The following is a 24,435-nucleotide window of genomic DNA, read 5'->3' on the forward strand; positions in this document are numbered from 1 at the left end:
CATATTAATTTTTACATATAAAAACAAAAAAATAAAAATAGCTTTCCACAAACTTCCAGCAATTCCATGAATAATGTTTTTTTTTTTACACATAAATATGCTAATAAAATAAAATAAAAATATAAACATGCTAATTAAAAAAAATACAAAATAAATAAAATAAAATAAAATAACAAAATAACAAAAAACATAAATAAATAAAAATAAATAAAATAAAATACATATTGTTATATAAATAAATCGGTTAAAATTAAAAATCAGCTTTCCATAAGCTTCCAGCAATTACATGAATTTTTGACATATTAATTTTTACATATAAGAATAAAAAAAAAGAAACATAAAATAAAATAATAAAATAACAAAATAACAAAAAATAACAAAAGATAGCAAAAATAACAAAAGAAACAAAATAAATATTGTTATATAAATAAATTTGTTAAAATTAAAAAAATCAGCTTTTCCATGAATTTTTGACATATTAATTTTTACATATAAGAATAAAAAAAAAGAAACATAAAATAAAATAATAAAATAACAAAATAACAAAAAATAACAAAAGATAGCAAAAATAACAAAAGAAACAAAATAAATATTGTTATATAAATAAATTTGTTAAAATTAAAAATGAAGCTTCCAGCAATTACATTTTTGACATATTTTTTCATATTAGAATAAAAAAAGAAACATAAAATAAAATAAAATAAAATAAAATAACAAAATAACAAAAAATACAAAAATAACAAAAGAAACAAAATAAGTAATATAAAAAAGTAAAAAATAAATACAACTACATGAATCCCAGTTTTTTTTCAACATATTAATTTTTACATATAATAAATAAATAAAAATAAAAAAATAAAATAAAATAAATATTGTTACATAAATTGGTTTAAAAAAACAACTTTCCATAAACTTCCAGCAATTCAATGAATCCTATATATATAATAACATTTAACATAAAAAACATAAATATAGACATGATAATAAATAATTGGCTAAAATTAAAAATCAGATTTCCGTGAATTTCGATTCAATTTAGATATACATTTTTATTTTTTTTTTTTTGTATAAATAAAAAATATAAACGTACAAATAAAATTAAAATAAAATAAAAATGTAATAATGAAAATAGTGACTCAGCAGGTCACTGCTGGTTAAACAACACCTTCAAAATGCATTATGATGATTGTGAGCAACTTCAAGATATATTCAAAATATAACTTTACACAACAATACGTTTTAATGAACTAAAATGAAAGAATATCTGAGAGGCGTAGAGAACAACAGCCCATCATGACCACAGCAGGACATTCACACAACAGCAAATCAAATCACATTTGTTAAAGCTCATAAAGTCTGACTTTCAATGATCTGCGTCTCATAAAGCGTCTGGAGCTCCACACACACACACACACACACACACACACACACAAATATACTGTACATCAAACAATCAATCACCGAAAAACGCCCAAAACCGGCCGCCTAATCAACACGTTCAGATAAACACGCAACGATAACTGCACACGCGAGTCTAATTCCAGCACGTGGGCCGACATGATGGAGTAATGAGGGAGAATATGTTCCTCTCCACACCGGAGGAAGCTGATGAAAAAGACCTGATTTAATTTCCTTCCTGAGCAGCGGCTTTATCTCATTTTATCGCAAGTTCGGAGGAGCCCGCGGGCGCGGAGCGACGGCCCACACGACGCCACGCTCCCGTTTGTCAGCCAAGATCTTAATGAATAGTGAGGAAAATAAAGTTTAAATGTAAAGATGCAGAAAGAGACCTCAGCGTGCGTCGACGCCAAGGCAGGAAGCGCATTATGAGAAATATAATGACGCCGCGCAGGAAGCACTTCACGCTTTCCGTGCAGCTGCGGGGCGGGAAGAGAAATGCATTCTGGGTACGTTCGATGCCAGGGCTATTATCGTTAATAAAACTAAAACTATTACAAATATCTTTGCTAATTGAAATAAAGCTGATGAACAAAATAGAACATAAATATTAGATTCAATAATACTGAAATAAGCTGAATAAAAGCTAAAAATAAAACTTTTGTTAATTAAAACAGCTTTAAAAAGTAAATACTTCAGTTTTTACTTTTATGAAGCAATAAAACTTCACTGTTAAAAGATTTTTATTAATTTGAAATAAAGCTGAACAAAATAAAATATAAATATTGGATAAAAACACACATTTTCCTTGGCAACTCACTGAAATAAGTTAATAAAAACTAAAACTAAAAACTAAAATTGTTAATTAAATTAAAGCCGAAAAAATATTAGATAAAAAAATACAGAAATGTGCCTTTAAATAAATATAAATATAAATATAAATATAAATATAAATATAAATACAAATATAAATGTAAATATTAAATGAGAAAATAGAAATTTACTTTGGCAGCTAGCTGAAATAAATTGAATAAAACTAATTTTAAAATTAAATGTTCCATTTTAAATTTAAATGTTAAATAAAATACAGCTTAAAAATATAGATATTAAGCAAAAAATAAAAATTAAGTAAAACTGTTAAAAACATTTTTTTTTTTATTAATGGGAATAAAGCTAAACAAAATAAAATATGAAATAAATAAAACTAAATAAATATTAGATGAAAAAATAAAAAAAATCACTTAAGCAGAAAAAAACTAAAACTATGTACAAATTGTTCATTAAATTTCATTAACTAAAATATACATATTAGGCAAAAATAAAAGTAAACTAAATCTGTTAAAAACATTTTTATTAATTTAAATAAATCTAAACAAACTAAAATATTAAATAAATATAAAAATAAATATTACATGACAAAAATAGAAATTCACTTTGACAGCTAGCTGGAGTAAGTTAAATAAAACTAAAAACTAAAACTGTAAAAATTGTTAATTTAATTTTAATTTAAAATGTATTATTTTAATAAAATACAGCTTAAAAATAAAAAAATACATATCATGTGAAAAAAGTTCAACTTAACTAAAACTGTTAACACATTTTTATTCACTGAAATAAAGCTAAACAAATTTAAATATTTCATAAATATTAAAATAAAAAATAGTACTTTACCTTGGTGACTAGCTGAAATAAACTGAATAAAAACAAACATTTTTCTTAATTGAAAAAAAATATATATATATAAATATTAGGTGAAAAGCTTTAAATAAAACCTTAAAATAAAAACTGAAATAAACAGAATTAAAAACTAACTACTTAAAACATTTTTGTTAATGGAAATAAAGCTGAAACTAAATAAAATAAAAATATTGAATAAAAATCTACATTTTCCCTGGCAACTCATTAAAATAAATTAAATAAAAACCAAACAAATTAAATAAAAACTAAAGTTATTGATTTTTTTTATATTACTTAAAAGCTGAACAAATATTAGGAAAAAATTAAATGCTTCCTTGGAAACTAACTAAAATAATTAAAAACGTTTTTTGGGGGGTAACTGACATACAGTAAAGCTACAAAATAAAATAGAAACATTAAATACAAATTTAGTTGAAACACTAAAATTGCCATGAAAAAAAAAAAAAACCTAAAAACTAAAACTTAAGTAAAACTAAAGCTAAAACTGAAAGAAAAATAAATTAAACCTAAATAATATTTAAAAAGAACAAAAACCAATCAAATAACCAAAAGCACAAAGAAAATTACTAAAAATTAAACTAAAATTGAAAAATAAAATAAAATTAAAATTAAAATTAAAATCTACATTTTAAAATAAAATGGATAAGTATTAACAATACAATAAGTTATAAATTCAAACAAAAATAAAATAAAAATATAAAAAACGACAAAACTAAATTTAATTAAATAATAAAATAAAAAACAGAACAAAACAAAACAGAAGAAAAACATAAGTTTAATATTAAAATAAAAGGCACAACAAAATAAATAAATAAAATACAATACAAATAACGTTAAAAACTAATTAAATAAACAAGAAATATAAAAATGAAATAAAATAAAATAAACAAAACAAAAATCACAGAAACATGAATTTCTACATTAATATCAAATCAAATAAAACAAGACAAAACATAAAATATATTAAAATCAAATAAAAAGGCAAACTTAAAATTAATTTAAATAAAATAAAAAATAAAACTGGAAAATGAAAGTATGTATATAAATAAAAAAAACCCCAATGAATAATTCTAATATATTAATGTATAAATCATACTAAACTATTTCACATCAGTCCTGAAGCGTCAGAATTGGAAAATTGGAAAACGGCGCCCTGAGGAGCGACACAAACTGTGGCGAAGTGCGAGTGGTGAGGAAGATGATGGATATGAGACAGAATCTCATAACCGCCGACTGATGAGCGAAACCCGGTGGGAAAATGAGACGAATCCCCGTCGGGCTCGGTGCCTGCGCCGTCGGCCGTGACGCCGCTTCCCGAGCGCTAATTGCATCTTGATTAGCGCAGACGCGGGAAATAAAGGCACGAGACGAGCTGGTTGTGGGAACTCACCGAAACACTTGCTCTGATTGGTGGCCCGGTCCACGAAGACTTTGGCGGAAATGACGTTGCCAAAGGGCAGAAACATCTGCATGAGCTCCGCGTCGCCGAACTCCTGCGGCAGGTGGTAAATAAACAGGTTACAGCCCTCCGGTCCTGAAAGACACAAAGACAAAAACACGCAAATGAGATTTCACACCGAGACGTACCCGGAAGGCCGAGCGGCGCGCGACCACATTCGCATTCAGAGCGGCCTGTGATCTAACGTTCAGACGTTATCGTCTTCGTTAAATGGAGATTTGATTAAATGTGGATATGGGAATTGAAGGCACTTGCAAGGAAAAATTGGATAAACAATCATTTGTCAGCGTCTCCTGGTGCTCGGCAGAGATCGACCGAGAGACACGACGAAGACTGCAGACTCTCACTGTACAAATTAAAACAGCGCTAATGGAGTGAACGACAAATATTAACAATATAATAATTAATAAAATAAAAGAGAAAAAAACACCCCACAATAAAATACAATAAAAATCACGTTAAAAATCAAGTTAAATAAACAAAAAACTACACAAATTAAATAAAATAAAATAAAATAAAACAAGACAAGACAAAACAAAACATTAATTATTACAATTAAATTCATTTTAATAGAATACAAATTTTAATATAAATTTACTTAAAATAAAATTGATAAGTATTAACAATACAATAAGTTATAAATTCAGACAAAACAAAACAAAAAAAGAAAAAATATAAAATAAAATGTTATATTAATATCAAATCAAATAAAACAAAAGACAAAAAATTTAATTAAATAATAAAATAAAAAAATATTAAAATAAAACAGTGCGAATGGAGCAAATTATAAGAATTAACAAAGAAGAAAAGCAAAAAACAATTTTAATATTAAAATAAAATAAAAAAGATAAAACAAAATGAAAGACAAATAAAATACAATAAAAATAATGTTAAATTGTAATTAAAAAATATAGAAATGAAATGAAATAAAATAAAACAAGCAAGACAAAATAACAGAAACAAAATGAAACTCTATATTAGTATCAAAGCAAATAAAACAAGACAAAACATTAAATATATTAAAATTAAATATATTAAAAATATAAATGTATGTAAAATAAATTGATAAGTATTAACAATACAGTAAGTAATAAATTAAGACAAAATAAAATGAAAATATAAAAAAGACAAAATATAAAATAAAATGTTATATTAATATAAATCAATGAAATGAAACAAGACAACTAAATTAAATTAAATTAAAAAAATAAAAATATATTAAAATAAGTGCTAATGGAGCAAATGATAAGAGTTAACAAAAAAAAGAAAATAGAAACAATTTTAACATTAAAAATAAAAAAACTAAAAGATAAAACTAAATAAAAGATACAAATAAAATACAATAAAAATAACATTAAAATCTAATTAAATAAACAAAAAATATAAAAAAAATGAAATAAAATAAGACAAAATAAAAGAAACAAAATGAAATTCTAGATTAATATCAAATCAAATAAAACAAGACAAAACATGAAATATATTAAAATCAATTTAAAAAGGCAAAAAATAAAAATAATCAAAATAAAAATTTAATTAATATACATTTTAAAATAAAACTGCTCAGGATTAACAATACAATAAGTAATAAATTAAGATAAAATAAAACTATTAAACAAAATGTTATATTAATATCAAATCAAATGAAACAAAAGGCAAAACAAAAATAAATTAAAACATAAAATAAAAAAGTAATAAAATAAAACAGTGCTAATAGAGCAAATGATAAGAATTAACGAAAAATAAAAATAACTGTAATATTAAAATAAAATAAAAAAGATAAAACAAAATAAAAGACAAATAAAATACAGTAAAAATAATTTTAAAATTAAATGAACAAAAAAAAATCAAAAAATGAAATAAAAGAAAATTATATACAATAAGTAGTAAAATGATAAGCATTAACAAAAAAAGAAGAAAAGAATATTTTAATATTAAAATAAAATCAAACAGATAAAACAACACAAAAGAAACACAAAATATATAATATATATTTAAAATGTAATACAACATAAGAACATGCGCAAAATTTAAAAAATAATTCTAAAAGAGATTGTGGCTGCTGAGAGGTTTGTATCTGCAGTGTTTCTGGTTTGGCCTCAGTGTTTTTCTTCTGTAAAGCTTTTTTTCCCTGGGAAAATGGACTGTTCTGGAAAGATTGACTCAGCATTGAGTTTGAGGGTCAACTACATCCCGCCGGGCAAACAACAATCATTACAAACAAATTAACTACTTCACAACACCTTCACAACTCATTATGATGATTGTGAGCAACTTCAAATTAATTTCTGGGAGACAATTTAATTGAGAAAATGCGTCCCACAAGAACAGCGCACATTTACAAATGAGCTTCATTTGAACTCGATACAAACTTCTGAATAAACACAAACACGCTCTGAACAATCCTTATGGCAAAATGAACCTGAAAACTCACTGAGAGCTTCTTTACAGCGGTTTACGGCATGTTACTGACAGAAACTTGAAATAATGCATTAAAATAAAATAAAATAAAAATATTAAAATAAAACAGTGTTAATGGAGTAAATGGTAGGTATTAACAATAAAACAATTAATAAAATAGAAGATTAAACAAAAATAAAAAGATGAGTATAAAATAAAAAAAAAGAAGTAAAAAATATATATTATGTTATACTGCTATATATATATATATGGTTATATTAATTTTTGATTTAAATAAAATAGACAAAACATAAAAGAAAAGAAAAAGAAAAACCAAAATAAATGATAAATTACATAAAAAATACAATACAATAAAGATAATAAAAAAGACAAAATACAACAAAACAAGACATACAATAAAATAAAAATTTATATTATTTATCAAATTAAACAAAAGACAGAACATAAAATTACTTTAAATAAAATATATAACTAATATTAAAATAAAACAGACAAAATAAAAAAAGTCAAAACATAAAATTATTATTTTGATTATTTAAATTAAAATCAAAACAAATGAAAACAAAATTAAATTAAACAAAAAGATAAACCAAATTAAATGATAAATTGCATAATAAAAAAAATACATACAATAAAAAGGCAAAAGACAAAGAAAAAACAAAAAACAAAAGGCAAAACACAGCAAAACAAGACATACAATAAAATTAAAATGCATATAAATTATTAGATTAAGATTAGATTAGTGCTATTAAATAAAAATGAAATAAAAGACAAAACAGGCAGGCAAAAGAGACAGAACATAAAATTAGTTTAAATAAAATAAAATATAGAACTACTATTAAAATAAAACAGGCAAAACAAAATAAAATAAAAATAAAAGTAAAAAAAAAAATATTTTTTATTATTTCAATTAAAACATAAAAACATAAAATAGCATTAAAAACATAAAATAAAATAAAACAAAAAGATAAACCAAATTAAATGATAAATTAATAAATAAAAAAAAATAAATACAATAAAAAACAAAAAACAAAAGGCAAAATACAACAAAACAAGACATACAATAAAATTATTAATTATATTAATTATTAAATTGAAACAAAAGACAGAACATAAAATGTCAATTTAAATAATACAATAAAATATATAACTAATATTAAAATAAAAATAAAATAAAAAGCAAAAAAATATATATATATATATATATATATAATTAAAATCAAAACAAATAAACCATGATTTAACGGTAAACTAAATCAAGTTAATTGCAATTATTCTCGAAAAACTATATGACTCGAGCATTGATATCTGAAGCAGTATAGTGATTATTTTCCCCCATTTGTGTCAGGAATACACATCAAAAACAGTTTGAAACAGTTCAGATTTCCATCTTTCCATACAACACTCTGTGAGACTGAAAAACAGCCTGTTCTAGTGTATGTTGAGGTCTGATGATTTCTGGTTTGATTGTCATGATTCTGCTGAAGTCTCTCAGAGCAATTATCACCTGTCATCCGGAGGGGCGGAGTCTCACTCACCTTCCCGCTGTTGCTGGGGGATGATGGCTGGTTGCTGGGGAAACGCTTGGCTGATTGGCGCATAAGCGGCAGGATAGGCTGCTGTAACCCACAGAGAAACAGACAATCACGTTAATATTCCTCATTTAACACCTCAACTTACAGCTGACGCTGAATACATGAATAAAGCTCATCATCATCATCATCATCATCATCATCACCTCCACAAACTCAGCCAACTTTTTTTTTTGGGTTGAACTCACATAATATTCTTGCTATATGCAGCAGAGGTATTACTGTGATGAAAAAAAAAACTTAAGCACTAAAATTACTAAATGGAAATTTAACATCTAACACTGACCTAAAACTAAAAGTGAAATAAAAATAAATTAAGCTCAAAAAGTAATATTAAAAAACACTAATAAAAAATGATAAATAGCACATCAATTAAAATAAATTAAACTAAAATTAAAATGAAAACTATACAAAAATTATTTTTTTTTTTTTAAATATTAATAAAACTTGAAACAGGGTATCACATAAGTGATACTAAAATAACACTGTGAAAATTCAAATTTAAATAATTCAAATTTAAATTTAAATTTAAATTTAAATAGTCCAAAAGTAACACTGGTATGCAGTGTTAAACTAAAAGTAAACTAAAATATAAATGTAAACTATTTTAGTGATACTAAAATAACACTGTTGTGGTATTAAATTAAAACTATTACATATTAGAAAAAATCTTAGTAAAAATTGTAATAGTATATAAATAATTCTGAAATGACACTGGCACACAGTGTTAAATTAAAAATTAAAATATATTATAAAATTATATAAAAGATATAGTGGTAATTTAAAATATTAATAAAAACTGTAATAGTAAATAAATAGTCCTAAAATAACACTGGTATGCAGCGTTAAACTACAAGCAAACTAAAATTAAAATGAAAACTATATATATTTTTTTTTTAAATATTAATAAAAAGCTGAAATAGCACATAAGTAATACTAAAATACTTTAAATTACTTTAAAATATTAAAAATTAAAACTATGAAATATTAGGATAATAGTACTAAAAACTGTAACTACATAAATAATACTAAAATGACACTGGCACACAGTGTTAAATTAAAATAAAATAAAATTAAAATTATAAAATTATAAAAATTATAAAATATACAGTGGTAACTTAAAATATTAATAAAAACTGCAATAATATATAAGTAGTCCTAAAATAACACTGGTATGCAGTGTTAAACCAATTTAAAATATTAATAAAAACTGAAATAGCACAAAAGCAATACTAAATACTTTAAATTACTTTCAAATATTAAAAATTAAAACTATTAAATATTAGAAAAAAATATTAGTAAAAACTGTAATAGTACATAAATAATACTAAAATGACACTGGCACAGTGTTAAATGAAAATGAAAATGAAAATGAAAATGAAAATGAAAATGAAAATGAAAATGAAAATGAAAATGAAAATGAAAATAATAAAGATAAAGTGGTAATAAAAAAATATAAATAATATGTAATAGTATATAAATAGTCCTAAAATAACACTGGTATAAAACTAACACTGGTGTTAAACTAAACATAAATTCAAATAAAAAAAACTATTTTAAAAAAGCGAAAAAAATAAATAAAAAAAATGTGTATATATATATATAATATATATAAAATAAATATATAAATATAAATATATATATATAAATATATATATATATATATATATATATAAATACCACTAGATATTACACAAATGACAAGCTACATTCTCCAGTATGTGCAGAACACAATAAAGCACACTGCACTTCATACTGCATCCCACAATCCAATGCACTCAACCTGATCTACAATTTTCAGTGTGATAGAAGAAATAGAAGTGAAATCAACCATCGCTTTCTTGACTCATTATTTGCTGAGACTGCCACAAGACATTTTTACACTAAATTAAGCACAAATTGCTAAATAACTACACTTATTCCTATGAAACTGCAGCTGAATTAAACTTGGAGTGTAATGAGGTCACATGGCAGCAGAGTGTTTAGGAAGTTGATCATTGCATAATGCACAGTGTTTCAGCAGTCATACGAGGGAAGTGCTGACATGCAGACAAAGATTGTCAGATTGTGAATTCGCAACAGCAAAAACTTCAGGAGAGTGAGGAAAACAAGCAGAAAGACAGAATCACCTGCATAGTGCTGCACGCCGGCATACGCCTGCTGGAGAGGATCCGCCACCGTCGGGCTCTGTGCTGCAAACACACACACACACACACACACACGAGTTTACGACTTCTGAATGCGACACACACCTCTGTGATTCAGTCTTATGTCTTATTTTTCAATTAACATATTCAGAAAAACATTAAAAATGCAGTTTTTGTATCTCATACAGTAGAGAACAGCACTAACTATGCCAAGGTCATGGGTTTGATTCGCAGTGAATGCGTTAACTTATGTATATTACGTATAACTTATGTATACTTACATTGCATTAAAATACTTTTTAATGGAATGCAAGTCACTTTAGATGAAAACATTTGCCAAATGCAAAATGTCAAAGTAAATGCAGTTCATACAGACAATGGCTTGAAAACACCTCCACTATAAACATGCTTTCAATTAAAATGATTAGTGTCTAAAGAATAAAGAGATGATAGGGAAAACATTATAATATTACATGAAAGATTATGTATGTCTTTTGCTTTGATAAATAAGTTTGAAAATGAATTAAAAAAGTAATTTTGCTAAGGAAAATATTATACTATATTATATTATATTATATTATATTATATTATATTATATTACTATAAAACTAAACTAAATATTATATACTAAAACTAAACTAAACCTAAATAAACGAAATAAAATAACGAAATAAAAAATAAATTAAACTCAAATAGTAATATAAAAAATATAAAATTACTCAAAAATGTAATTAAAATTAAAATGAAAACTATAAAAATTAAAGCCAATTTAAAAAGTTTAAAAACTGTAATAGTATATATGTAATACTAATATAAATAAAAATATAAATATATTATATTATAGTACATTATTATAAAACTAAACTAAATTTTATATTATATTATATACTAAAACTAAATTTGGAATCAAAATAAATTAAACTCAAATAGTAATATAAAAATATAAAAACTAATAAAAATGAAAAATAAAATACAAAATGACTAAAAAATGAACTAAAATTAAAATGAAAACTAAAAAAATTTAAAGCTCATTTAAAGCTCATTTAAATTTTTTAGTAAAAACTGTAATAGTATATAAACCATACTAATATAAATAAAAATATAAGATAATATATTATAATTATATATTATATTATATTATATTATATTATATTATATTATATTATATTATATTATATTATATTATGTTATATTATATTATATTATATACTAAAACTAAACAAACTAAATTGGAAATAAAAATAAATTAAACTCAAATAGTAATATAAAAACTAATAAAAATGAAAAATAAAATATAACAAATATAATATAAAAAAATACCTAAAATTAAAATGAAAACTATAAGAATTAAAAAAGATAATTTAGTAAAAACTGTAATTGTATATAAATAATATTAATATAAATAAAAATTACAAATATATTTTATTATTCTAAAACTAAACTAAAACTAAATTTGAAATAAAATAAATTAAACTCAAATATTAAGAAAAAACTAATAAAGAAGAATAAAATATAAAATGACTAAAAAAAGTAACTTTTAAATTTAAAATAAAACTATAAAAATTAAAAAAGCTCTAATACTGTAATAAACTGTAATAGTATATAAATAATACTAATATAATTTAATAAATAAATATAATTATATTATAATATATTATATTATATTATTAATTAATTGATAGATTGTACTAATCTGGCATTATTAAAAAGATTTCTTCACATGCATTTTTAACATTAGAAATAACTAGAATATTTGCATTTGTAGACAAATCTTCTAAAAAAAAAGTGAATCTCAAACGTGTGTCACTCACATAAGCATCACAGCTCAATGTGTCGAAGCAGCTCTGACAGGTTGTTTTATGGAAGTTAGTGCTGATTCTGTACAGTTTTTAAGTTGCTCCAGATCTAAATATGTTGTGCATGTGAATCAGGGTAAAGTCAGTAAGCAGCGTTACCTGGGTACGGATGGATGCCGTTGGTGTAGATGGGTTCGGAGGTGGGCTGTCCGTTGGTTTGGGGAGGGAGAGCGCTGAAGCCGTTCACCCCGATCGGAGCTGCGATGCTGGGCACAGCCGTGGCACTGATGCCTGGTGGAGTGCTGGTGCCTGGTGGAAACACAGAAAGCTGTAAAAACTCTATACACTGAATTTTAACAATAACTTGTAAACCTGAATAAATGGAAAACATTCATTTTGAAACAGTGCACAGTTGTTAATTCACTCCGTATCATTGAGAAGCATTTGATCAGCTCCTAGTTTATTGAACTGAAGACGTTTTTTTCCGCAGGAGGTCGTGTGGCAGCGTTAATAAGTGTTTTCTCATGTCTCCGGTCACAGACGTGTCTCTTCGCTGCCCTCCTGACACTGATCGCTCAACTTCCTTCGGCTTTCCTCCAAGGGCATTTCAGTCGTGCCAGATTAAAGCTGACGGGTAACAAGAGTGTGTGTCCACATCACGGATTATCAAAGCGGGAAACTGACAGACGAGAGGGAGAGGAAGAACTTTAATTAATTCCTCGTGACCCTTCCTCTGAGGAGTCAGCGGGCTTTTGTAGCCGGACGCTCAAAGTCGTGGAGAAACACATCAGGAGTGACTGTGTGTGTGTGTGTGTGTGTGTGACGGGGGTCAAACGGGGGTCTGGGATTATCCGTCACAAATCTTCACGTCTGTATTCTTCAGTCAAGGACTTTCTGGTCAAAGGCATCAGATTGGCCGTGTTCCCGGGTTCATCCTCAAACTGAGACGGATCATTTCCCATCACACCTCGTGTCTTACTGAGCAAATGTGGTTGACAGAAAACGAACCTAGTGAGCATCACTGTCTACAGATTTTTGTCTCTTCTGTTCATAAGGCTGCATTTATTTGATCAAAAATACAGAAAAAATGTGAAATATATTTACAATTTAAAATAGCTGTTTTCTCAGTAAATATTATGTTCAAATGTCATTTATTTCTTTGATCAAAGCTGAATTTTCAGCATCATTACTCCAGCCTTCAGTGTCAAATGATCCTTTAGAAATCATTCTAATATGCTGATTTGCTAAATTTTTTTTTATCAAAAATACTGTAAAAATGTGAAATATTATTACAATTTAAAATAGCTGTTTTTTATGTAAATATATTTTAACATGTAATTTATTTCTGGGATCAAAGCTGAATTTTCAGCATCATTACTCCAGTTTTCAGTGTCACATGATCCTTCAGAAATTATTTTAATAGGCAGATTTTCTGCGGTTATTTGATCAAAAATACAAAAAATGTGAAATATTATTATGATTTAAAATACCTAATTTCTATGTGAATATCTATTAAACTTTAATTTATTTCTGTGATGCGCAGCTGAATTTTTAACATCATTACTCCAGTCGTTAGTGTCACATGATTCTTCAGAAATAATTCTAATATGCTGATTTGCTGCATTTATTTGATCAAAAATACAGTAAAAAATGTGAAATGTTATTACAATTTTAAATAGCACTTTTCTATGTGAATATATTGCAAAATGTAATTTATTTCTGTGATGCGCAGCTGAATTTTTAACATCATTACTCCAGTCGTTAGTGTCACATGATTCTTCAGAAATCATTCTAATGTGATGATTCGCTGCATTTTTCCCCATCAAAAATAGAGTAAAAAATTGATATATTATTACAATTTAAAATAGCAGTTTTTTATGTAAATATATTTTAACATCTAATTTATTTCTGTGATCAAAGCTGAATTATTAATTACTCCATTATTATTACTTCATTACTCCAGTCTTCAGTGTCACATGATTCTTTAGGAATCATTCTAATATGTTGATTTGCTGCTCAACAAACATTTCTGATTATTAGCAATGTTAAAAACAGTTGTGCTGAACAATATTTTTGTGTAAACTGTCATATATTTTACTTTTCAGGATTCACAGATGAATAGAAAGTTCAAAAGAACAGCATTTATATAAAATAGAAACATTGTGTAACATTATAAATGTCTTTACTGTCACTTTGAATCAATTTAATGCATCCTTGAGTTACAAAGTATCAATCTGAGTAACTTGAGTAACTATCCAACAATTTGGAAAACTGAGAAAGAAAAAGAAAAAAAAAATTCTAAAAAAACCTGTAGAACAATATCAAAATGTGTGTTTGAAGAAAAAAATTAAATCGTGGAAAATAAAAAATAAAATATAATAAATAATAAAATAAACAATTGTTGATTGTATGCCAGTTCAAAGGTCAAACTAAAATGTTTACTAATTTCTGGGGAAAAAAAGGCAAATCACAAAAATATTTGGTATAAAAAAATCTGAAAAAGCTATATGAATGAAAAACTATTAAAATTAAAAATGATTTATAATTTATATATTACATCATATGTTATATTATGTTATATCATATTTCTTGACATGCATTTTAAACATTAGGAATAACTAGAATATTAGTATTTGTAGACAAACATTGTAAAAAGAGGGAAACGTCCAAACTCGAACCTATGTATCCCACATCAGCACCACAACCCAACGTGTGAAAGCAGCTCTGGCTGGTTGGTTTCTGGTGCTAGTCTTGTTTGTATCTGTCTTTTGTTGTATCTGTAATCTGTATTTTTAAATATGGAATGAAATTGTGATTATGAATGATACATCTGATTCTGCCTTGGACTGCAAGAACTGAGGTAACAGTGAAGGACACTTGAAATGCTGTCTACATAGGCGGCTCACTAGGTTTCGTAAGCACTTCTGTGTTGATACGTGAATGCAATCGAAAGAAGCTGAAAAACATCAAAACAAAAAAGCCTTGTGGAGCAAAAACAGCAGTGACAGTAATGGCCAAATGAACACTTGTTGATCTGCAGAACACAAACTGATGAAAACCACAAATGTTTCCTGCGGGATGGACGGATTGATCCGGCTGCTGACTGTAATTAAAGCTCTATTCGTGTGTGCGTGTGTACCTGAGGACGGCGTCATGGGTGCAGCCACCAGCCCGTTGACGTTGAAAGCTGCCATTTGCTGCATCTGCGCGGCGGCGATGGCAGCCATTGGGTTCAGATACGAGCCCTGCGTCGCCGCCATGAGCGCCGCCTGCTGCTGCATGATCTGCTGCACATCACACACACGACACACAAACTCACAGCTTTTGCCGTTTTCAAGTACAAAACATTCAGCACTTCTGTCTTGATTCCCAGTACAAAAATCAAGACATTCTTAAATCGAGATGCATTAACTCAAGACACATAATGACATCAGATATTATTTATCAACAAATCTACTAATGGGGTGAGAAAATTTACATTTTCAAAGGAAAAACTATTTTTTTTTTGTTGTTTGTTTGTTTTTGCTTTAAGCTTAAATTCAAATTCTCAGAAAACAAGACTTAATGTTAACGTTTTTTCCATGAAAAAATTATTAGAAATTAAACCATGCTTTTCACTTGATTTAGAATGATTAGAATGATCCATTTTTATCCATTTGATTTTTTTTTCAGAATCCAATTTTTTTTTTTCTGGATTGGATTTTTTCCTCTCCCTTTGCAAGTTTTATTATTATTATTATTATTTTTTTTATTACATTTTTTTTGTTGTTTAAATTTTTCAGGATTGCATTTTTTCCCTCTCCTTTTTATTTTTTGTTTTTCTGGATCTTTTTTTTTCTGTTTGAATTTTTCTGGATTGCATTTTTTCCTCTCCCTTTTTATTTATTTATTATTATTATTTTGTTAATTACATTTTTTTTAGTTAAAACTTTTCAGAATTGCATTTTCTTATTTTATTTTTTTCTTCCTGGATTTAATTTTTTTCTTGTTAGAATTTTTCTGGGTTGCATTTTTTACTTTCTTTCTTTTTTTTTCTGGATTCTTTTTTTTTTTGTTTTTTGTGGGGTTTGAATTCAAGATTGCATTTTTTTCCACTCCCTTTTTAATTTTTATTATTTTTTTTTTCTCGATTCATTTTTTTTCTGTTTGTATTTTTCAGGATCGCTTTTTCCCCCTTTTTTTTTTTTTTTTTTTTTTCTGGATTAAATGTTTTTTTTGTTCTGTTTGAATTTTTCTAAATTCCATTTTTTGCCATTTTTTTCTGGATTTCACTGTAATGGTTAAATTCAATTTTAATAATCAAAAAATGGCCAATAAACTTATACAGTTTAACAACAATTTATTAGATCTTCAACAACAATAGAATTTCATTGAATGCAATTTTATAATATTCATAAACAAGTCATTACATTTTTTTTTTTTCATTTTTATTTATTTATTTATTTATTTTAATTTTGTTGATTAATTTTAGTTTATTTTTTTGTTTTGTTGATTGTCCTCATTTGTAAGTTGCTTTGGATACAAGCATTTGCTAAATGACTAAATGTAAATGTAAGTCTATGTCCCAATTTGATCATGTGTACAGCTCTATTTTTCCGCATCACTGAAATCATTGAGCCCTACAGGTACAGTATGCAGTGCCCGCAGACATGGACAAATGTACAGTTTAGTACAAAGCACTTTTTTTGGCACAAACAGAAGCTGATAAAGATGACTGTTAATGTGTGTGTGTGTGTGTGTGTGTGTGTGTGTGAGACTCACAGCGTGTGTGTAAGCTCCGTACGCTCCAAACTGGATGGTCATGGGACTGAAGATGCCGAGCTGACCGGCCATCTGGTGCATCCGGCGCAGGGTCCGTTCCTTATCGGTGTCTGCAAACTTCACCACCAGACTGGAGGACGCACCCTAAAAACACACACACACACACACACACTCATATAACTCATGGTATTTTCTCAAGCAAATGCATCATGTTCAATTCAATTTTTTTTTGTTTCCACCACTGAATAATTAAAAATAAATAAATAAATAAATAACTGCAACCTATTCGCTGACAAATCAACCTTTTTCTCACAATTGAGATTTTATATACAAATATATATCTTTATCTTGCAATCCAGGCTTTTTTTTTATCTCAGCTAATGCCACAGAATTTTATTTTATTCTATTTTATTTTATAGTTTGTTTTATTCCATATAATAAAAAGGGAATTTAGACCTTTGACTTTTCTTTCTTTCTTTTTTTTGCTGAATTCTGCATTAATATCTTGCAATTCTGACTTTTTTTTGCTTAATTCTGAGTTTGAATCTTGCTATTTACTTGCATTTTAATAAATTAAATTAAATTTAATTAAATTTAATGTAATTTAATAGTTGTGTTTGTTTGTTTTATTTCATAGAATAAAAAAAGGGAATTGTGACTTTTTATCTGGCAACTCTGCATTTATATCTGACAATTCTATTTTATTTTATTCAGAATTCTGAATTTACATCTCACAATTCAATAAAAAGAGTAACTGAAACTGTTTATCTCACAATTATTTTTTTTTTCTTCATAAGTACTCACAATTATGTGCTTATATCTCATATATTTTCTCAGAAATGCAAGAAAAAAGTGTGAATTGTGAGATAAAAAGTTTTTTTCCTTTTCTTTTTATCCTGTGGCAGAAAGCATCTCTGGCAGTATTTGTAGCATTTGTGCGGTGCTGATCTCACTGTGACGTCGTCTCATTAAATCCGCTCGGCCGCTGCGGCAGACATTGATTCATGTAATTGGACTCTACGGCTGTCATCAAGACACATGATGTGAGCGCTGGAGATCGCTGAGGATCTCGTCCCTGCAGGACACATTAAAGTGAAGCGCGGACTCCTGCCCGACTCCACGGACGGACCTCATTACAGCTGTCAGATTGACCGCACTCGGCCGTACGGATCATATTGTGCTGTATAGATGTCAATTCATCACAGCGATCTGAGACTTGAGAACTGCTGAACACACACTCGCCTACAGAAACACTAAACACTCTTTAAGGCGTTCAAACACAAACCACGATCCTCATTTGACTTCACAGGTATTCACAATTCAAGTGTAAATGTGCATCAGTTCTATAGTGCAAACCTCATTTTTTTTTAAAATAATAATAAACAACTGTATTTCATGTAACAGCTTTAAAAGGCATTCAACATAATAACACATAAATAGCATGTATAAATACAAATCTTTATATACAAATTCTGAACATCCATATGAAATACACAATAAATCTAACAACAGAAAATAAATCAAAAAGTCAAATATAAGGCTAGAAAAAAGTTTCAAGAAATGTGATGTGTTGCGCCAATTTAACCATATTTGGGGGACAAATTTGCACCCAGAAGTGAGTAAAGTCTGACAAAAAATTAATTTTAATAATTTAATTTAATTTAAAAATGAAAGAAATCCATGAAACATCACTATTGATAAAATAAAATAAAATAAAATAAAATAAAATAAAATAAAATAAAATAAATGTGAAATCAGGTCAAGGTGTTATAAGTGTTAAAGTTAACCCATGTTTAATATTGCTTATTATAAAAGCATAAAAAATCCTCAAAAAAAAAAACAAAACAAACAAACAAAAAAAACCAAACAAAAAAAAAAACAACAACAAAAAAATCAGGTCAAGGTGTTATAAGTGTTAAAATTAATTCATATTTAATATTAGTTATTAGTATATTAGTTATTAGAAAAGCATAAAAAATCCTCAAAAAACATATTTAATATTAGTTATTAGTTATTATAGAAACATCAAAAAATCCTCAAAAAAGAACATCAAAAAAAAAAAAAAAAATTAGGTCAAGGTGTTATAAGTGTTAAAGTGAATTTATATTTAATATTAGTTATTAGTATATCAGTTATTTTAAAAGCAATAAAAATCCTCAAAAAAAACAAACATTTAATATTAGTTATTATAAAAGTAATTATAAAAAAAAAACTCAATTAAGAACCTCAAAAAAAAAAAAAAATAAAATAAATAAATAAATAAATAAATAAAAATAAATAAAAATCAGGCCAAGGTGTTATAAGTGTTAAAATTAACCTATATTTAGTATTAGTTATTGTAAAAGCATAAAAAATCCTAAAAAAAAAAATCAAATATCAGGTCAAGGTGTTATAAGTGTTAAAGTGAACCATATTTAATATTAGTTACTATAAAAGCATAAAAAACAAAACCAAAAATGTAACAATCAGGTCAAGATGTTCTAAGTGTTAAAGTTAACCTATATTTAACATTAGTGGTTATTATATTATAAAACATTTAAAAAATCCTCAAAAAAGAAAGTAAAAAAAAAAAAAAAATCTGTAAATGTTAATATGTCTCTAAAGCTGTACATATGCAAAAGGGTTTACATTTTAAAGCAGTCAATATGTTGACATTAAACATCTTACTGTACAGATGTCAAAGGCAATGCAGCTTTAATTTCTAGTTGATGAATAAACAAAATATCTGGGGGGGGGGAAAAACAGTAAAAATGTGCAGGAAAAAAAAAGAACACTGAAAACTCTTAAATGCACATGCTATTTTTAAAATATAATGCATTATCATTTAAGTAAAACTGTGTGTTCAGTAGCATGTCAGTATTTGCTGTGGTGTCTAAACCAGAATTATCGAATGTCGTGACTGCTGATAAGTTTTGTTAATTGTTAATACTGTGGCAAATAATGTGGTAGAAACACACTTTCTGTGCTGATACTATTAAAAACACACACACACAAACACACACAGAGAGTGTGAAGAGGACTATTCCCAGACACTCATGTTTAATTACTGCAGGGGGACGCTGGAAACACACAAACACAAACACAAGGGCAGCTGCAGACGTGATTACAGACAGACCATAAAACAAACAGAGAGAGCACATCACAGCCGTCTGATTATGATGATGTCTGGACGTTTGCCATCCTGAAGGTTTAATAGATATCAGACGCTCCCAAGACTCGCTGAGGTCAGAGAGTAAAAGACGTTACGATGAGGAGGAGACGCAGATGAGGGTGGAAGAGGACGAGCGCAGAACGCGCCCTTGAAGAGCGGCAGACCGGAGCGCCCTGAGCGGACAAACTACAGACCACACACACCATCACGCCTCAAACACCAGCACAAACTCACACAACCTCTTCCTCTGTGCCGCCGCTCCCATAATGACATTCGGCACGTCTTATTTTACTACAATAGAAACTTTCATTTTAACTTAAGTTAAAAGTTTTAGCAAATTAGTTGTGTGTCTTTGTTTTATTCATTTTAGTATTTATGTGCCTTTTAATTTCAAGTTAAAACAAATGAAAATGAAAAATGTTTATATTTATACACACACACACACACACACACACACACACACAAGCATGTTTTATTTTACTATAATAGATACTAGTATAGTTTTCACTAATATTTTAAATTAATTTTAATATTTGCAGTTTTCATTTTAATTTTGGTAAAGTTCAGTTTCAGTTTTTTTTAAATAAATGTTTTTATAGCTTTAGTGTTAGTTATTTTTATACTAGATAATATTTTATATTATATATAACATATTTTTTAGATATTTTATATATATATATATATATATATTTTTTTTTTTTTTTTTTTTCTATTAATTTTATATCAGTTAAGTAAAGTGTTTTGGTTTTTTGTGTGCCTTTTTATTTCAGTTTTAATTTTAGTTATTTTATTAAATCAAGTTAAAACAAATGAAAATGAAAAATGTTTATATTTATATATACACACACACACACACACACACACACACACACACAAGTATGCTTTATTTCATTCTAATAGATACTATTATAGTTTTCACTAATATTTTAAATTAATTTTTATATTTGAAGTTTTCATTTTCTTTTTGGTTACAGTTTTTTTTTAAATGTCTATATAGTTTTCTTTTTTATTTTAGCTTTAGTGTTAGTTATTTTTGTACTATATAATATTTTACATTACATATAATATATAGTTTTTAAATTACATATATCTTTTATCTATTAATTTTATATCAGTTAAGTAAAGTTCTTAAGTAATTTATTTTGTTTATATTTGAAACTTTCATTTTAACTCAAGTTAAAAGTGTTAATAAATTTATTGTGTGTTTTTGTTTTATTCATTTTAGTATTTATGTGTTTTTTTTATTTCAGTTTTACTTTTAGTTATTTTATCAAATCAAGTTAAACCAAATGAAAATGAAAAATGTTGTCTTGGCTAATAGATTAAATAAAATAAGTTTGTGTTTTTTAATATTTATATCAAGTAAAAAAATATATTTGTTTTTTTTATTTTATATTTTCAGCTTTCATTTTACTAGAAAATTTGTGTGCTTTTGTTTTATTAGTTTTAGTATTTATGTAAATTTGAGTTTTACTTTGTTAGTTTAGTAAATCAAGTTAAACCAAATGAAAATGAAACATGTAGTCTTTATTACTTAATTTAAGTAACAAATATTTTTATTTTATATTTTCATATTTCATTCTAGGTTGTCATATTTGTGTGGATTTTTTTTTATTTTTATTGATTTATTTATATTTATTACAAATAACAAAAATGTATTTTGATGTTTTTAGTTTTAATTAAGTAAAACAATGTTGTGTCCCAGTGGTTGAGCTTTAATAAAAATAACAGATTGTAACTTTATATAAACGTTTTGGATACTTTGTATCTTCGTGCCTTTATCATTTATATTTGCTAATTTTTAAATGTCTTTTATGTTTCAATGTTACTGTTTTTACCTGTTACTTTAAATCTTTAACTGAGACTTCACAGAATATGATTTTTTTTTTTTTTATGTATTATGATATAAGCTTCAAGTTTAAATTAATTTGCCAGGAAAAACAGAAAACAATGATGTCAGAGAATCTGTCTCAAAGCATGAAACTCAAGCGGACGGCAGCTCATCTCTCCAAGCGATTCTTGATGTTTTCTGTCTGTTTTGTCCAGACGAAAGCAGGTGTTTCTGAAACGGCCGTTTTCTTGCGGCTGAAAGCCACATTCCCACAAACAAACACAACAATCATCCGCTGCTGTATCTGCTATGAAATGAATTTGCTGAATTCGATAAGCGGCAGCAGGAGCCGTCATCTCTGACAGTCCCGGCCGCGGAGCGTCACAAAACTAATCTCATTCCAGGAGAGAAAGTGGTTGACTTCAGAAGAGCATCTGGATTCAATTTCAAACCGGCCACCGAGATTTACATAGCAGAGAAATAAAAAAACAATAACTGCTAATATAATTGCAGAATTGGACAGAATGGAAGTGACAAAAGTGACACATTCAGTTTTTACCAGAACAAAAAAATAAAATAAAATCAGTGACCTTTACAAAATATTCAAGCTGTTTCTCAAAAACCTGCCTTCATGTGTTTAAGGTGAGAGGAACATTTCACCCCAATCAAAAGAAACCAAAAAGAAATTATATTCTGCATAAATAAAAAATCAATTGTGATTTTTTTTTGCATTATTATTGCCTCGTTTTCACAGCAAATCAGCACATTTTTCCACCATAAACTCTTATCATTACTCATTTTTTTGTAATTCTCATTATACTTAGTGGTGATTAAATATAAAATACATATTTTTTTATAATATTCTGAAATATCGCCACAATACAGTAATGAAAATGTGAAGGTAAAATGTGTTTCATTATAATGAAAATTACACTACAATATTACTAAAGTTAATTTACTTTATTACTTTAAAACAGGGTTTTTAGCTTTAACTAAAACTATAAAAAAAGTTCATTACTTTAAATGAACTTAAATAAAAAAAAATATTAAAATGCATATATCTATATTATATTTAAAAAACAAAAAAACTTTAACTTACTTTATTTCAGCTAGTTTCCAAAGCAACCCTTCCCATTTCTGTTAAATACAAATATAAAGTACATTTTAATGCAGAATATTAACTAAAACTAAAAAAACAGGGTTATCAGCTTTAACTAAAATTAAAACCATAAAAAATTTTTTTAAAAAAATTTTTTTTTATTATTATATATATATATATATATATATATATATATTTTTTTTTTTTTTTTCTTTTTTTTTAAACTTTATTTATTAATAAAGACAAATATAAAATACATTTTAATGCAGACTAAAACTACAGTATTACAGTACATAAATTACACCAAAATAACACTTTTGGAAAACGTAATTTCTTTTTTTAGTCTTTTTCAATTTGAGGTGAAATGTGAAAAAAAAATCAAGCACACGCAGAGACCAATCTTATACAAACTTTTTTCCTCAGTTATGATTGTGCTGCTTCTAGTACAGGACTGAGTGTTGACATGATATATATACACACACACACACACACACACACACACACACAGTGCTGTAGTCTGTCTGTTGACTCTCAGTATTTCTGAATTCAGCTGAATCAGCTCAACACCTGAGATCAACACCTCAACCTCTCAACAGCTCCAAACTCAAAATCTCAGCTTATTCCCACTCGTCTGCATTTCTGAGCTCCGGTGCGGCTTCAGGATTCAAGACGGATGTACAAAACCAGATTTTAGTTATGGTTTGCCTGAACAACTAGTCAATCTTAAGCACATCCTGTGTGCATCTGCACTGAAAAACAGAACACACTCTCTGCACAACATCAATATTTGACTAGTAGAGTCAAGTTGACCATCCCAAGACATTTCTACTCTAACACGCCTCAAATCAACCACAGACTCAAACTCAAATCTGATCCTGATTACAGTCTTTCATTACACCATCCATGAACATCTGATGATTCAGACCAAACATGTTTGCAGATCATCCATCCATCCTGTTTATGCAATCATGTGCATGTGAGACAAAAAACACAATAATTGTCAAATAAAAAAGCAGGCAAAATTTACATTAGTCTGCATTTAAGCAGAAGCCTTTAGACTGAAACGTTTTTAAGATTACGAGAAA

At 26.7% G+C, this 24,435-nt stretch overlaps 1 protein-coding gene across 7 annotated transcripts in view; it reads right to left on the reverse strand.

Moving 5' to 3' along the window:
• Positions 1-24,435, reverse strand: part of celf6 (CUGBP Elav-like family member 6) — a 124,971-nt gene that overhangs the window by 11,193 nt on the left and 89,343 nt on the right. For 5 of the 7 annotated variants that reach the window (XR_007829652.1, XR_007829649.1, XR_007829651.1 and 2 more), the window contains 6 exons: positions 17,270-17,413; positions 15,648-15,795; positions 12,668-12,817; positions 10,695-10,757; positions 8,512-8,592; positions 4,487-4,630 (listed from right to left, as the gene is read on the reverse strand). Coding sequence is in view for 1 of the 7 variants with exons in the window: in XM_051134562.1 (XP_050990519.1) it covers positions 4,487-4,630; positions 8,512-8,592; positions 10,695-10,757; positions 12,668-12,817; positions 15,648-15,795; positions 17,270-17,413 (730 nt within the window). In the remaining 6 variants the exon portion in view is untranslated. The remainder of the gene's footprint in view (positions 1-4,486; positions 4,631-8,511; positions 8,593-10,694; positions 10,758-12,667; positions 12,818-15,647; positions 15,796-17,269; positions 17,414-24,435) is intronic. The other 2 variants (XR_007829650.1, XR_007829648.1) reach the window with 1 other exon arrangement.

Source organism: Labeo rohita, chromosome 18, assembly GCF_022985175.1.
Source record: "Labeo rohita strain BAU-BD-2019 chromosome 18, IGBB_LRoh.1.0, whole genome shotgun sequence".
NCBI classification, from domain to species: domain Eukaryota; kingdom Metazoa; phylum Chordata; class Actinopteri; order Cypriniformes; family Cyprinidae; genus Labeo; species Labeo rohita.